The 14,580-nt window shown below is 34.5% G+C and overlaps 1 protein-coding gene across 1 annotated transcript in view; it reads right to left on the bottom strand.

The window, feature by feature from the left end:
• Positions 1-14,580, bottom strand: part of TG (thyroglobulin) — a 359,469-nt gene that overhangs the window by 222,531 nt on the left and 122,358 nt on the right. Inside the window, exon 27 of the mRNA XM_051971107.1 lies at positions 13,154-13,321. Coding sequence (XP_051827067.1) covers positions 13,154-13,321 — 168 coding nt within the window. The remainder of the gene's footprint in view (positions 1-13,153; positions 13,322-14,580) is intronic.

Raw genomic sequence — 14,580 nt, 5'->3', positions numbered from 1 at the left:
CTCTTTTATCACCTTTCTGATGGATAGTCAAGCAGCAATTGAGGCCTCTACAATGGAGAACTTATTCCATCTTTACTAAATACTAGTTTCTAAGATGTTTTACTCTATGCTGAATCAAAATTTGACTACGTACAAGATCGACCATTGATCTTATTTCTACCCCTTTAGCAGAACTGAGCAAGTCAAATCCTTCCACATCAGCCCTTCAAAAACATGAAAACAGTCATATTTTTCCTAATTCTTCTCACCTTCTCTCTCTATTCAACCTATTTTTTCCAATGTTCACTGTAATTTCCATATGAGTGTTGTATCTCCACAGAGCTGCTGTGTGGCAATAGTATTTTTATCAAAAAAGTTTTCTTATATCTAATGATTTCTCATTAATCACTTGAACTGATGATAGCCTCAGCCCCTCCTCTGTGCCAAAATTCAATATCATCAACCATTTAAAAGTGGAAGTTCCATAAGCATCTCAAATGTACCATGATCAAATGTCATTCATTTTCTTTTTTCTGACCTATCCTTCCTTCTACAGAACTTTCCTTTTTCTACCTCTCTTCCAGTTTCTCAGGTTAGTAATATTAGTGTCACTCTTACTTTTGCTCACCTCACATAACCAATCATTTGCCAAATCTTTTCATTTCTAGCTTCTTAGCATCTCTTGCTTTTAACCCCTGTTTCTCTTTTCATAACCACCACTTTAAATATAACTCTCATGACCTTTTGTCCTAATTATTCCAATGGCCTTCTTACTATTCCTTCTATCTCAATTCTTTCCTTTCTCCAATCTATTCTCCACATAAGTGACAAAGTGATTTTCATTTTTTAAAAAAGTGACTATAGCACCAGCCCTGAAGTCAGGAGGACTTGAGTTCAAATCTGATCTCAGACACTTAACACTTCCTAGCTGTGTGAGCCTGGGCAAGACACTTAACCCCAGTTGCCTCCGTTAAAAAAAAAAAAAAAAAAAAAAAAAAAAAGGGACTATATCACTGCCTTATTCAATTAACTCCAGTAACTATTGTTTCCAAGATAAGATGCCAAATCCTCTATCTGGCTTTTAAAATCTTTCATGACATATTCCTAACTTACCTTCCCAGTCTCATTATACATCATTCCCTTTATACAATCTATAATCTAGGCCAAATGGCCATCTCTCTGTTCTTTACAAATAACATTCCATCTAACTTCAACCACATTGCAGGGTTCATCCCCCATGCTTAGGATCACCTCCCTCTTCATTTCCACCTCACAGAATTCCTGGTTTTCTTCACACCTCAGCTTATGTATTACTTCCTACAAAAGTAATAGTCTCTTAATTTAAAATTAAATATAACAAATAAATGAATGAATGAATAAAATTAAATAAATAGATCATTAAAAGTTTCTTAATACTCTCAACTTGTAGTTACTTCACTCTGGAATGATCTTTATATTTAATTACCTTGGGTTCATCTTGTATTTATACTGTATAAATTCATATACTTATGTTACTTCCACCCATGGGACTTAACTTTCTACATTCTTGACTACAGGGATTGTCTCTTTTTGCATATAGAAGACAGTAGGCACTTAATAAAGAGTTTTTGTTAATGTCTTTACTTTTAACCAATTGATTAAGATGGAAGAACTTCTCTAATATCTCAGAATTAATCAGGTCTATGGCCTTTTTCTTATTCATCTCTAGTTTTCATATAATCTATCTAGACTTGAATTCCTAGAGGGGTGGATTAGAGAGAGGAAAGAATTGAGACAGGAAAACCAGTTAGAAAAGGAGGAGTAAATCAAGACCTCCATCAGACCATGTGCCTACTATCTTATATTTCACTTGTCTCCATGGTGATCTCAAACATGTGCCCTCCACTCAATAATGAATATTCATACAGCTTGTCAGAATCTTCACATATCAGTGATTCTGAATACCTGTATAGGTCATTCTTCAAACTCCATTCCCTATCCCTCATTTCCTATTCTCATCCCCCTCAAACCTCTTACCTCAAAGTTTCAACCAAATAACCACCTGCCCTTCTACTGTGTTCTCTGGAATATCTGTGTTCCAAAGGTAACCTTCTTTTTGTCTTAAATTAGCCACCCAAGTGATTTTCTTAAAGCTCAGGTCCAAGCATGTCACCTCTTCCACTCAACAAACTGCATTGGTCCCCTATTACCTCTAAGGTCAAATACATTTTCTCTGGGTGTTTCCCACGACTAAAATATTCTCCTTTCTCAATTCCATGCATTGGTTTTCTTGGCTTCCTTTAAATGCCAACCAAAACACAATTTTTTACAGGAAGTTTTTCTCAACTCCTCAATTCTAATGCCTCCCTCTTTTAATTATCTCATACATATTCTCTCTCTCTCTCTCTCTCTCTCTCTCTCTCTCTCTCTCTCTCTGTATATATATATATATATATATATATATATATGTGTGTGTGTGTGTGTGTGTGTATCTAAGTTAATTTGCATGTAATCTTTTTTAGATTATGAGCACTTGAAGGTAGAAATTGTCTTTTGCCTCTTTATGTAGTCCTAGCATTAAGCACAGTGCAAGCATATAGTAGTGCTTTGATTGTTAGGTAGGCACCTAGTCCTAATGGTCTTGTAAGGGAGGGAACCATCTGCACTCTGAGAGAGGACTGTGGGGACTGAGTGTGGATCACAACATAGTATTTTCATTTTGTTGTTGTTGTTTACTTGCCTTGGTTTTTTTCTCCTTTTTACCCCTTTTTGATCAGATTTTTCTTGTGCAGCGTGATAATTGTGAAAATATGTATAGAAAGACTGCACATATTTAACATATATTGGATTACTTGCTGTCTAGGTGGCAAGGAGAAGGGAGAAAGAAAAATTTTGGAACACAAGGTTTTGCATGGGTGAATGTTGAAAACTAGCATAAGTTTTGAAAATCAAAAGCTTAAATAAAACAAAACAAAACAAAATGATAGGTACCTTCTTGCCTACCAAATGATCATTTATTTTGGATTTTAATTCCTGCTATGTCATTTGTGTATTATGGTTAATATGTTAGAGCCAATTTAGCAGCTTTAAAATTGGATTTACATGGTAAATATACCCCCCCCAAGCATTGTGGCAGTAATACTCTGAGTTTGGCATACTTACTAGCTCTGTGACCTGAGATAAATGACTTCACACACACACACACACACACACATATGCCTTAGTTTCCTCATTTGTAATGGGAAGAAAATAATAGCATCTACCTCCTTGGATGATTTTGAGGATAAACTAAGATGTTATTTATAAAGCACTTTGCAAAAATTGAAGTATTATATAAGTGCTATTATTATTATTAATGTATTCCCATGCCTTTCACTTTTCTGTTTTCGTGTTATATACTTTAGAATGAGTTTGGATTCTTTATGGACTAAATAGATTCAACTTTTGTACTTGTTAAAATTAAACATTAAAATTTTTTATTAAACTAGAAAGAAGGCAAAGGAATCTCATCTGAGATTTAAACCCAACTCTTCCATCTAATGCTTTTTTTCCATGTACTATTTGGCCCCTCTTCTTATAATGAGATAATGAATATGAGTGCCTTGTAAAGTCTAAAACACTGTGTCAATGTAAATTTATGGGCTCTTCTCCTCCTTACAGTGTCTAGTAGAATCTGAACCTGGCTGACTAATGAGGTATCTTAAGAACTAGGGTGAAAGCCAGCACCTGAGTTTCTCTGGAGGTCCATGTTGGTCTGGATAGTCAGATAAACCATTATTCAACTCTATATCCTCTATTCATTTATCTGCCTAGAGAAAATTTTGTTCCATATCTTTCATTAAAAGACTTTTTCAGAGGAAAAAAAATCCACATCAGCTATTTCACAGCTCCCCATTTTCAACCTTGTCAAGTTTCCCAGTCCTGATGCACAAACCAGAAAATACACTTTGGGTTTAATAATTCATTATGGATGTCATATCCAGAAATATATCTAAACCCTTATTCATAGCTTTTGCCTGCACCATCTCTTGGGGGAAATGAGTAACAGATGCTTGCTACCTACTGTGTAAACAAGTAGTCCATTATCTTAAACTCCCCCATTTGAGCTCCATGGAGTGCTGTTTACTTTTATTATTCTGTGTTCTCCAAACAATATAACATAAGAATACACTTATGTAGCATAATAAATGTCTTTAATTGCAAAGATGAGGTTAAAATTCTAAATTCTATTAAACTAGGGATTCTTAAATTCAGATCATGAATTTAACAAAAAAAAATTTAATTATTGCATTTCATTAGAATTTGTTTTCCTTCTAATCCTGTTTTTAATTTTTTCATTAAAAACATTATTCTGAGAAAAGTCAACTGACTTCCAAAAGGATCCAGGACACAGAAAGAGGCAAAAACTCCTGGGCTAGATTTTATTGCCCCAAATATAGGATGAGATTTCCACAAAAGGAAATGTGTGTGCACATGTACACACACACCTCAATATAAAGGAAAATCTGACTGATTCTAGATCTTTAGTTTTTCCATCAGCACTTTGCTAAGATGCTTCCTTAGAGTGTGCAGGTGACTCCATGTTCTCAAATGCCATGCCAGTGGAGCTTAGCCTCTGACAGGTTCTATCAAGATGGGGAGGTTTCAAATAGAGACCTGGAGGAAAACTGTGAGTCCATTGTCCAAGATACAGGCATTTTAAGTTTGGAGAGAACCATCACCAGAAGGTTGACCAGCTGGTGATAAAGGATGTTGGCCATAGTAATCTGTGAATTTTTCTACTGAGACACGGAGGGATAGCAGTATGAATACAGATGAAATCACAGATGTTTTGAAACAAAAAAAGGTCAATGTTCAGATTCTATATAAGTTAAAGAATGAGATATATAAGATGCTCTGGGCATATTCCTAAAATATCAATACCAATGTTACAAAGATAGCAATTAATGAGGGCTTTCCTAAAATGTTCCATATTATTTTGGCTAGGAGCAGAACATTGAACTGATTAGGTCTTTGGGCTTTCCTCCCTATCTTTTCTGTTCTTTCTGCCAAGTCAAATTAATTCAATTTTACTAAATGCCTACTATGTACCAGGCTCTGCAATATGTTCTGGGATACAAAGCAAAGTGAGGGGAAGGGAAGGCCCCGTTCCTTGGATCTCACAGTCTAATGAGAGAAACAACATACACAGCACTAAATAAAAATAAGATATAGAATCATCTTCCTAGGCAAGCCCTTATTACCAATTCCCACCAAAAAAGACCTCTTGACAAGATTTTACCCCTTACAGTCTCCTCCTTTCTTCCTATCATACCTGCACATCATAGGTGACAGATTTAAATCTATGAAAAAACCTTACAGATCATCTAGTCCAATCTACTCATTTTACAGATGAAGAAAATAAGCTTTAATTAACTGACTTGTTAAAAAGTCATGACAAAGGCATGATTTGAAAGTAGTTTTTCTGAGTTAGAAGCCAGTGTTCTTTTCCTTTATCATACCATTCCTTAGATTCACCTCCCCAATCCTTAGCTCTGATCACAACACATCCTGCCCAAATCCCTTTACTAGCTATCTCTTTCCTTTTGGATAAAAGTTAGAATCACAAATTTACAGAATCTTAGCACTGGAAAAGACTTCAGAGGCTTGAACAATGATCATCTCTGTAATATGTCAGATATTTGATCATCTAGCTCTTGTTGGAAGACCTCCATTGAAATGAAACCCTATTTCCAGAGTAATCACATTTTAATTTTATTATTGTTGTTTAGTTGTGTCTGATTCTTCCTTTGGGTCATAGCATACAAGTTTTTCTATTCTCCATTATCAACCAAAGTCTATCCAAGCCATCTTCATTGCTCCATGACATCATCTATCCATTTCCTCCTCTGTATCCACTTTTCCTTTTGTCCTTTCTAGTATTAGGGTCTTTTCTAATGAGTTCCATCTCCTCATTATATGGCCAAAGTATTTAAGCTTCAGCTTCAATATTTGATCTTCCTGTGAATGGTCTGAATTAATTTCTTTAATTGAATTTATTTACACTTATTCTTTATAATTATTTAATTTATTGATTTAATTTCTTTTAAGTATTGACAATTTCTCTAAATATAGATTTGTTCTCCTTACTGTCTAAAGAACTCTCAGAAATTTTTTCCAGAATTATATTTACAAAGCACTGATACTATGACTCTTAGCTCTCTTTAGAATTCATCTCTCAGAGCTGATATTGCTCAAAGATGATATCTCTACTTTTTAATATGCTGTCCAAATTTGTCATAGCTTTCCCTCCAAAGAGCAATTGTCTTTTAATTTCTTTGAGGTCAAGAATATAAAATCTGATATAGCTACCATTTCTTCTCTATCTATTTGCTACAAAGTGATGGGACAAGTTGCCAAAATCTAGTGTTTTTTTTTTTTTTTTTATGTTAAGCTTCAAACAAGTTTTTACACTCTCCTCCTTTAGGCTGCTTAATTCCTCTTTACTTTCTCCCATCAGCATGGTATCATCTGAATATATAAGATTGTTGATATTTCTCCTGGCAATCTTAATTCTGGCTTTTGATTCATCTAATCTGGCAGTTCATATGATATACTTTAAATAATTAGTTCAACAGAGAAGGTGACAACATATAGGCTTATGATTCTCCTTTTCCAATCATAAACCAATCAGTTGTTCCATGTTTGGTTCTAATTGTTTCATTTTGGCCTAAATAGGCTTTTCAGGAGACAAGTAAGATGACCTTATACTTCCACATTTTTGAGAACTTGTCATATTTTGTTGTGATCCATATAGTCAAAGGTTTTGAGGATAGCCAATGAAGCAGAAGTAAATGTTTTATTCTGGAATTGAACTGCTTTCTCCATAACCTAGCAAATGCTGGCAATTCAGTCTTTAGTTCTGCTTCTTTATACTCCTTATTCTACTTTGGAATACCCCCTAACTACTGAGAAGATCTTTCCTTTCCTCTCCTCTTAAAAAAGGCTTTTTCTTGTCTTTTTGCAAAATCTATTTCCATTCTAGTTCTATTCTCTGTCACTAACTCTTGAAGTTACTGTGGTACTATGGAAAAATCATTAGCTTTGAAGTCAGAGGACCCAGGCTTAGATCCTGCCTCAGACATTTCTCAGTTATGTAAACTTGGGTTAGTAATGCAGCCAGGAATCAGTTTCTCATCTGTAAAATGAAGAGGTTGGACCTCTAAGGGATTCTTCTAGTTCTTCAGCCTTAGTCTAATACTCAGAGCCTGCCTCAACCAGGTGCCACTCTTTTTGAGCTTCATCCCCATGAATTTTTGTATGTAATGTTTTAACTAGACTGAACTAGTCACCATTCTTCTTACATATCCTGCGTGTTTTTCTTTCTATGTTCATGTCCTGTATAACCAGATCCTAACTCTATCTCTGGAATTCCTCATCATCCTTCAAAGCATGGCACAAATGATATCTCTTCCAAGAATCTTTCTTTGAACTCCCTAGTAGAAAAATTTATTTTTTCCCTCTTTAAAACTCGCACTGCACTTTGTTTCTCCCTTACAATTAATTATATGCTATATCCCCTCCAAACAAGTCAAGTTCCAGTACAATTCATTTGCTTCCCTGCTTCTCTGACTTCCTTCAAACCCCAGCTAAAATCTCACCTTCTACAGGAAGCCTCTTCTGATCCCTATAATTCTAGTGCCTTCCTTCTGTGGATTTCCCCCTTCAATTTATCCTAAATTTTATTTGAATATAATTATTTACAAGTTGTATCCACTATTAGACTGTGAACTTCTTGAGGGCCAGGGGCTGCCTTTTGTCTTTCTTTCTTCCCCAGCTCTTAGAATACTGTCTGGTACATAATAAATGCTTAACAAATATAAATTGATTAACTGGTTGAGTTTACCTATATATTTGGGGACCTATATTTAAAGTATAGGAATTTGTCATCTGTCATCCCTTTAAGATTGTGATCTCCTGGTGTCTAATTCCTTCTACCAGGTCATTTTTTGGCAGCTAATCTGCAAGTGCTGAATTTTTGCAGCCTACAATTACAGGAGCAGTAGATACAGTGCCAGGCCTGAAAATCAAGAAGACTCATCTTCTTGAGTTCAAATATGTTCTCAGATACTTTCAAGTTATGTAAGGGCAAATCACTTTACCTGTTTGCCTCAGTTTCTTAATCTGAAAAATGAGCTGGGGAAAGAAATTGAAAAGCACTCCTTTATTTTTGCCAAGAAAATCAAAAAATGAAGTCACAAAGGTACAGTCTACCACTACCAACAAAACAATGATGTGTTACAGCTTTCCACTCTTGACTTGAATAAGTGATATTTATCATTAATTCCATTCTTCTTAAGGGTAATCCTTGTGCAGTTTCTAACGTCAATGATTTGGTCTAGTCACCATTATAAATCATTCAGTTTCCATAAACAAATCTGCATGACTCAATCATTTGTTCTATGCATTGTCATCTACATATTGTTGGCTGTATAAATGTGGATTTTGCTCAGGGAGGCTCTTTGGATTTCACTCTGAGACTTAGGAAACTTATGTTCTATATCCAAAATAAGACACTATCAGTCACATTGGACAAATTCAATGGGTTGTAACTGTTACCAGCCCAGGAAAGTGATGTCTACCTACTTCTAAAAAACCTTTATTAAAAAAAAAAAAAAACTCAGCTTTCGTATGTTCTATGAATTTCTATTAACAATCCTTTTTATCCTTCTTTTGGCATGGAAATATTATAAGTATTTATTTTTCTGTAGCTGACAATATGGCTGACTTATGTTTTGCTAATATCATGTAGTTTTTTTTGTTTGGATAGTTTTTAATATTGAAAAAGTCCATTTTACAGTGTTGAAGGCACAGATTTACTAATACAGTGTAGATATTAATTGTTTTAATTTTATTTTTTAATGTGTGACTTTGATTTTAGAATTCTAGGAAGTCTCTAAACAGAGTCAGCCACAGCCTTTGTATTTATATTCTCAATGCTCCACAAATCTTGCCTTGGAGAGAGTAAGGTATCTGTAGGTTATCACATTTATTCCTTGGTTCAAAGGCACCAAAGCATTCAAGATCAATGTTTTCAATGTCTCCTTTTCTTATGTATATGTTAAAAATTTTATACTTATTAAGTCCATATGATATTTTTATGTCATCAGAGGAAAAAGTTCTCAAAACTCTCAAAGGAGTTGATCAATGTCTTTTAATTGTTTTTATTGTGGTATTTAAGTCATGTCTGACTCTCTGTGACCTCATTTGGGGTTTATTAAGCAAAGCTACGAGAATAGCTTGCCATTTCCTTTTCTAGCTCATTCTATAGATAAAGAAACTGAGATAAACAGGGGAAAGGGTTTTGCCCAGGGTTATACAGCTAGTAAATATCTAAAATCAGATTTGAGCTCAAGTCCTCTTTTCTTTTTTAGGTGAAATCTTATAATTTGATCATATAAAATAAATAGTTAAAAAGATGTTTTGGTTTTACTTCCTCTTTCATCTGTAAATAATACCTAGATCTAATTAGAAAAAGATGATAATGAATTTAAAATTAGATAGATTCATAATTGGTTTGAACTTTCTCTCTAAAAAGAAATGCCAGGTTTTATATGATTCCTTATAGTATTGACTAGTTTTGAACAGAGATCAGTTTTTCAGATGGCCATCAATATTCTAGTATTCTCACTACACTTAGATCTATTTGCATACACTGTGTATAAGTACAGATTTGAATCAAAGGTGTGTTTATCAACAAAACCAATAGGCATGTTTTGATGTTTTGGGGGCATCTTAGTCAATAATTACAAAATAAATAATAAATTTTTTCTACCCAAGTTACTTTTTGGTATGCCTTTATTTTTTTTTTTTTTTGCTTCAGGCATTTTCTCTGTCCCCCACATCTAGGACCTCACCTCTACCCCACCTCCAGACTTGCCTGCTTCCTTTTAAGTTCCATAAAAAAAAAAAAATCTTTAAAGCAAGCCTTTCCCAGTTCCTCATAATTCTGGTGACTTCTTTCGGTTAGTTATTCCCTATTTACCTTGTATATAACTTGCTTGTATACATTTATTTTCATGTTGTTTCTTGAGTTATTTGAAAGGAGGAACTTTTTTTCTCCTTTTTTATATTCATAGTGCTTAAAACAATGCCTGGCACAAAGCCTGGAAGATGCTTAATAAATGCTGATTGATTGATTCAGACTATATGTATTTTTTCTTTCATTTAAAGATTTTTTTTCATGATGCAAATTGTGAATACTTTGTATAAAATATATGAGTATGAAAATTGTTCTATATTTGAAGATGTCACTGATTCTCATTTTTGATAATAGATATGTGATGACTTCTGATAAAATTTTAAAAAAATAAAAATTTAAAAGCCTCACACCTGGTGCACCACTGCAAAGTATTAGGCCAAAAGTTATGAATCTTATCTGTCCCTTACATTCACCCCCTTGCTTTTGAGTTGTACCTAGAGGCTACAGTTATGGTCACAACTCTTGACAATTTATTCATTTTATTAACAGTATAAAACTTTTGTTTCTTATTTGAACCATCTTGCATTTTTATTGCATTGGACTTGGTGCAACCACATAGAACTTTTCATATCATCCTTTGGAAAATTTTTTCAACTTCTATAGCTTTTGTAAAGTTTTTAAATACATATTCAATTGTTTATTTTGTCCCAAATAATGCTTTGACTCCCTATATCACTTTAACTTTGTCTTTTTTTTTGCTTTCCATTGCTAATTAAGAGTATTGACAACTTCTAATAGTTTTTGCTTTCCAGTTTCTTTTCTGCCTGATCTGTTTTGTTAAAATTTAATTTAATGAACTTTTGATTAATAAATTTTTTAATAATCATCAATATTATTGTTGTGAAAAGAGATATAATAAATTGAGAATTCACCTTCAAGTACACATCCCATTTCTGATACATACTATGACACCAGGTAAATTACTTATCAATGCTTTAGGCAGCTCTACAAGACTATAAATTGCACATTTGTCTAACTACAGGGAGTTTCCTTCCCTGGGAGTCCCCTGAGTTAAGGAAATTACAAATCCTTATACTTATTATTAAGATCCTACATGACTATGATATGTCATTATAAAGAACATAAATGACTCATCTTTATAAATAAAGGACTGGACTAGATGACCTCCAAGATTTTTTTTGGTTCCAACATTATAGGTTGTATGCAATACTTTTCTATGTTAGTAGCTTCTCAACTCAATTTTTTATGTTCTCTATTTTAAATAGATTTTGTCTTGAAGTCCTTTCTAATTCTAACCTGCCAGAGGAGTTCTGCAAAGCTTTGCCCCAGTTCATTTTAAGGCCCAAGTGCTCAATACTTTTATCTCCACAGACACCTGCGTGTGGTTTGGAAGCCACCCCAGAGTGTGGAGTTGATAACCATTTCCTTGGGCTGACAGCTCAAGCTAAAGACATGTAACAAAGGAAAAGGAGTATATAGGGCTTCAGTGCACATCTTAATCAAAGGGTGAGAGCCAGCAGCTGTTGCTTTGCTCTCAACCTAAATTCCAATAAATACTAAGCATCTATTTTTGCTGTTCATTCATCAGATTCTTTGTGACCGCATTTGAGTTTTTCTTGGGAAAAAGATTCTGGAGTAGTTTGCCATTTCTTTATCCAGCTAATTTTACAGGTGAAGAAATTGAGGCAAAGAGGATTAAATTGCTTTCCAGAGTCACAAAGCTAGTAAATGTCCGAGGTCAAATCCGAACTCAGGTTTTCTTGACTCCAATCATAACACTATCTACTATGGCCCCCTACCTGCCACTATTTTTTCTAGATATAAAACTTATTTTGGGTGACAATGGTGAAGTTTCTTAGCCTATATAAGGAATGCTAAGAAGGATTCATTGTGCACAGTATACATTTTTTATCAGAATGTGACAGTAATGTTTTTCTTTATATTTTTCAAATTTGTGATAGGAAAATATGTGCCAATTCTGCCTTATTGGCATCAGTTCCAAATAAAAGGATTCCACACAATTATATTTAAAGTTAGAAAGGACCTTAAACATCACCTCCTCCAGAGATTCTTAGCCTTTTTTCCATTTCATAGTTCCCTTTGGCAGTCTGGAATACCCCCTCAGAATAATGTTTTTAAATATATAAAACAAAATATATAAAATTGCAAATGAAAAATGTGAAATAAAGATGTGGGGTTTTTTCCCTATGCAAATTCATGGACTTCCTAAGACCTCAGTTTAGGCCAATTACATCATTTTTACAAATGGAAAAAACTGAGGGTTACAAAGGGAAATTCAAGGTCACATAGGCAAAAAAAAAAAAAAAAAAAGATTTGAACCCAAATTCCTTGACACTGAACCTAGTACTCTGTGTTTTGCAGCTAGGTGGCACAATGGATAGAGTGGCAAAATCAGAAAGACACTTTCATGAATTCAAATCTGACCAATACCTTACCTGTGTAACTTTAGACAAGTAGTCTCAGTTTCCTCATCTTTCAAATTAGCTGGAGAAGGAAATGCAAACCTCTCTGGTATCTTTTGCAAAGAAAACTCCAATGCATTGGACACAAATGAAATATGATTGAAGAAGACTCAGTCTTGCAATAGACTTTCATATGAGTCCAGCAAACATACAAAATACAACTTGCTAGAGAAAAGATTTTGACTTAATTTGGGTTATAGCAGATCATTTGCTTTTCTAAAAACCAGTAAATAGACACAGAAAGATTTTATAATCTCATCACCTCTCACTCAATAGAGCAACTGTGCAGATGTAGCCTGCTGTAAAAGGATGATCTGAGAAAGCTGGCTATTCCTTTCCCATGTTTTCATCAAGGACAATGTTGTTAGAAACAGAGATCATCTTAGTCAACATTTTATAGTGAAGGTGTGTCGATGAAATCGACACAAGGGGACTCCTGGAAGAGGAATCTCCCTTTACCTGTGCAAGCAAACACCTTTTCAAGTTGTCTGGGGGCACAGATAGGTGACATGATTGGCCAGAGTCATACAGTCAATATGTATAAAAAAGCACTTTGATCTCAGGTGTTCCTGGTCCTAAGACTAACTCTTTACCCACTGCTCTTGATAGAATTTTAAAGCCATGAAAAAATACAGGCATAAAACAAATCTAAATTTTCCCCCAGGCAGTAAGGGCCTTGCTCACTAAGATGGTTAAAACTTTAGAAAATACAGGTGGTGTGTATACTTACTTCCTGTAAACTGTTGCCCTCCAAGGCTCAATATAAACTGCTTCTTCTTTGGGTCATACTTCACATTATCACATATGCCACTGCCTTGGACCTCTGAAGGTGGTCTCCAGTCATTTTTATTGCAGAGCAGGACATTGGGGGAGCTCATCAGCGAGCAGAGGATTGTTCCTATACATTCAAGAAAAGAACCATTCAAGATTAGAAATGTGAAACAATAAAAAAAAAATCTGGAACTGGAAATAATGTTTATTTGATTTGGGAAGATGGATCCCATTTTACAGATGAGGAAACTGAGGCAGGCAAGTTAAGTGACTTGCTCAAGATCATGCTAATAAATAACTAAACTCATTTGAACTTAGATCTACTTTATTCCTGATCTAATGTTCTAACTACTTTGACAACATGAATCAAAGAGAAGAGAGGGAGAAAAAATACTTTAATGTTACTTTAAAAAAATTAAAAATAGATATACAGAGTAAGTGCTGGAGAGTATGCTATGAATGTGAAATTTTGCTCATACTTTCAGATTCAATAAAATATATTAAATCCCTGCTTATTATGTGCTAGGCCTTGTGCTTTTTTAAAAAAGAGAGTTCCTTCCCTCAAGGAGCTTACAGTTTAATGAGGAGGACAACACACAAAAAGTGAGGGGGGAGAAATTGGGGCAAATATATCATTGTCATATCCAAAATCTCTATGATTGCATGGACCACACTGCAGCCAATGCAATCCATGGAATTTTTTTTTTTTGGAAAAGATACTGGAGTGGCTTGCCATTTTCTTATACAGTGGATTAAAGCACATAGAGATTGCCCAGCATCACACATCTGGTAGGTGTCTGAGGCTGGATTTAAATTCACATAGTCCTGATTCTAAGCCCAGCACTTTATCTACTGAGCTACCTAGCTGCCCGCAAAATGTGTTATTAGTTTTACTTAGCTACTTTACTTTGTTAAAAGAGTACTCTCAAAGTTGGGGAAATCTGTAAATAATTGTAATATAAAAACAGAACACACCAAGAAAACTTGAAAAAAAAAAAAGAAATTCTCATAAAGTTCAAAGAATGGCAAGATGACTATTTTGAAACCTAAATATATTTTTATGTCCACAAAATAAGGAGATCTAAATTCAAGTGCTGACTCTGTCACTTAGTAACTGTGGGTAAATCATTTAACTTCTCTCACTTCCCTCACCTGTAAAGTGGACATGATAATAGCGATGTATTTCCTTCACAGATCTGGGATATGATGATGAGATACAAGCTTTAAAAACACTACAAAAATGTCAATTCATTAGAGGCTGATTGGGAAAATGTAAGGGGGAAAATGGAATTAAACAATTGGCAGCTGTTCTTCCCTCTCTACAAGACCTCAGAATAGAAACACATTTAGCTTATTATCTAACCCAATGCCAGCCTCTCTCAAGTC

This window comes from Antechinus flavipes, chromosome 1 (assembly GCF_016432865.1).
Source record: "Antechinus flavipes isolate AdamAnt ecotype Samford, QLD, Australia chromosome 1, AdamAnt_v2, whole genome shotgun sequence".
Classification (NCBI taxonomy): Eukaryota; Metazoa; Chordata; class Mammalia; order Dasyuromorphia; family Dasyuridae; genus Antechinus; species Antechinus flavipes.
Note: the sequence above shows the minus strand (reverse complement) of the source record. Positions and strands in the feature narration are given on the sequence as shown.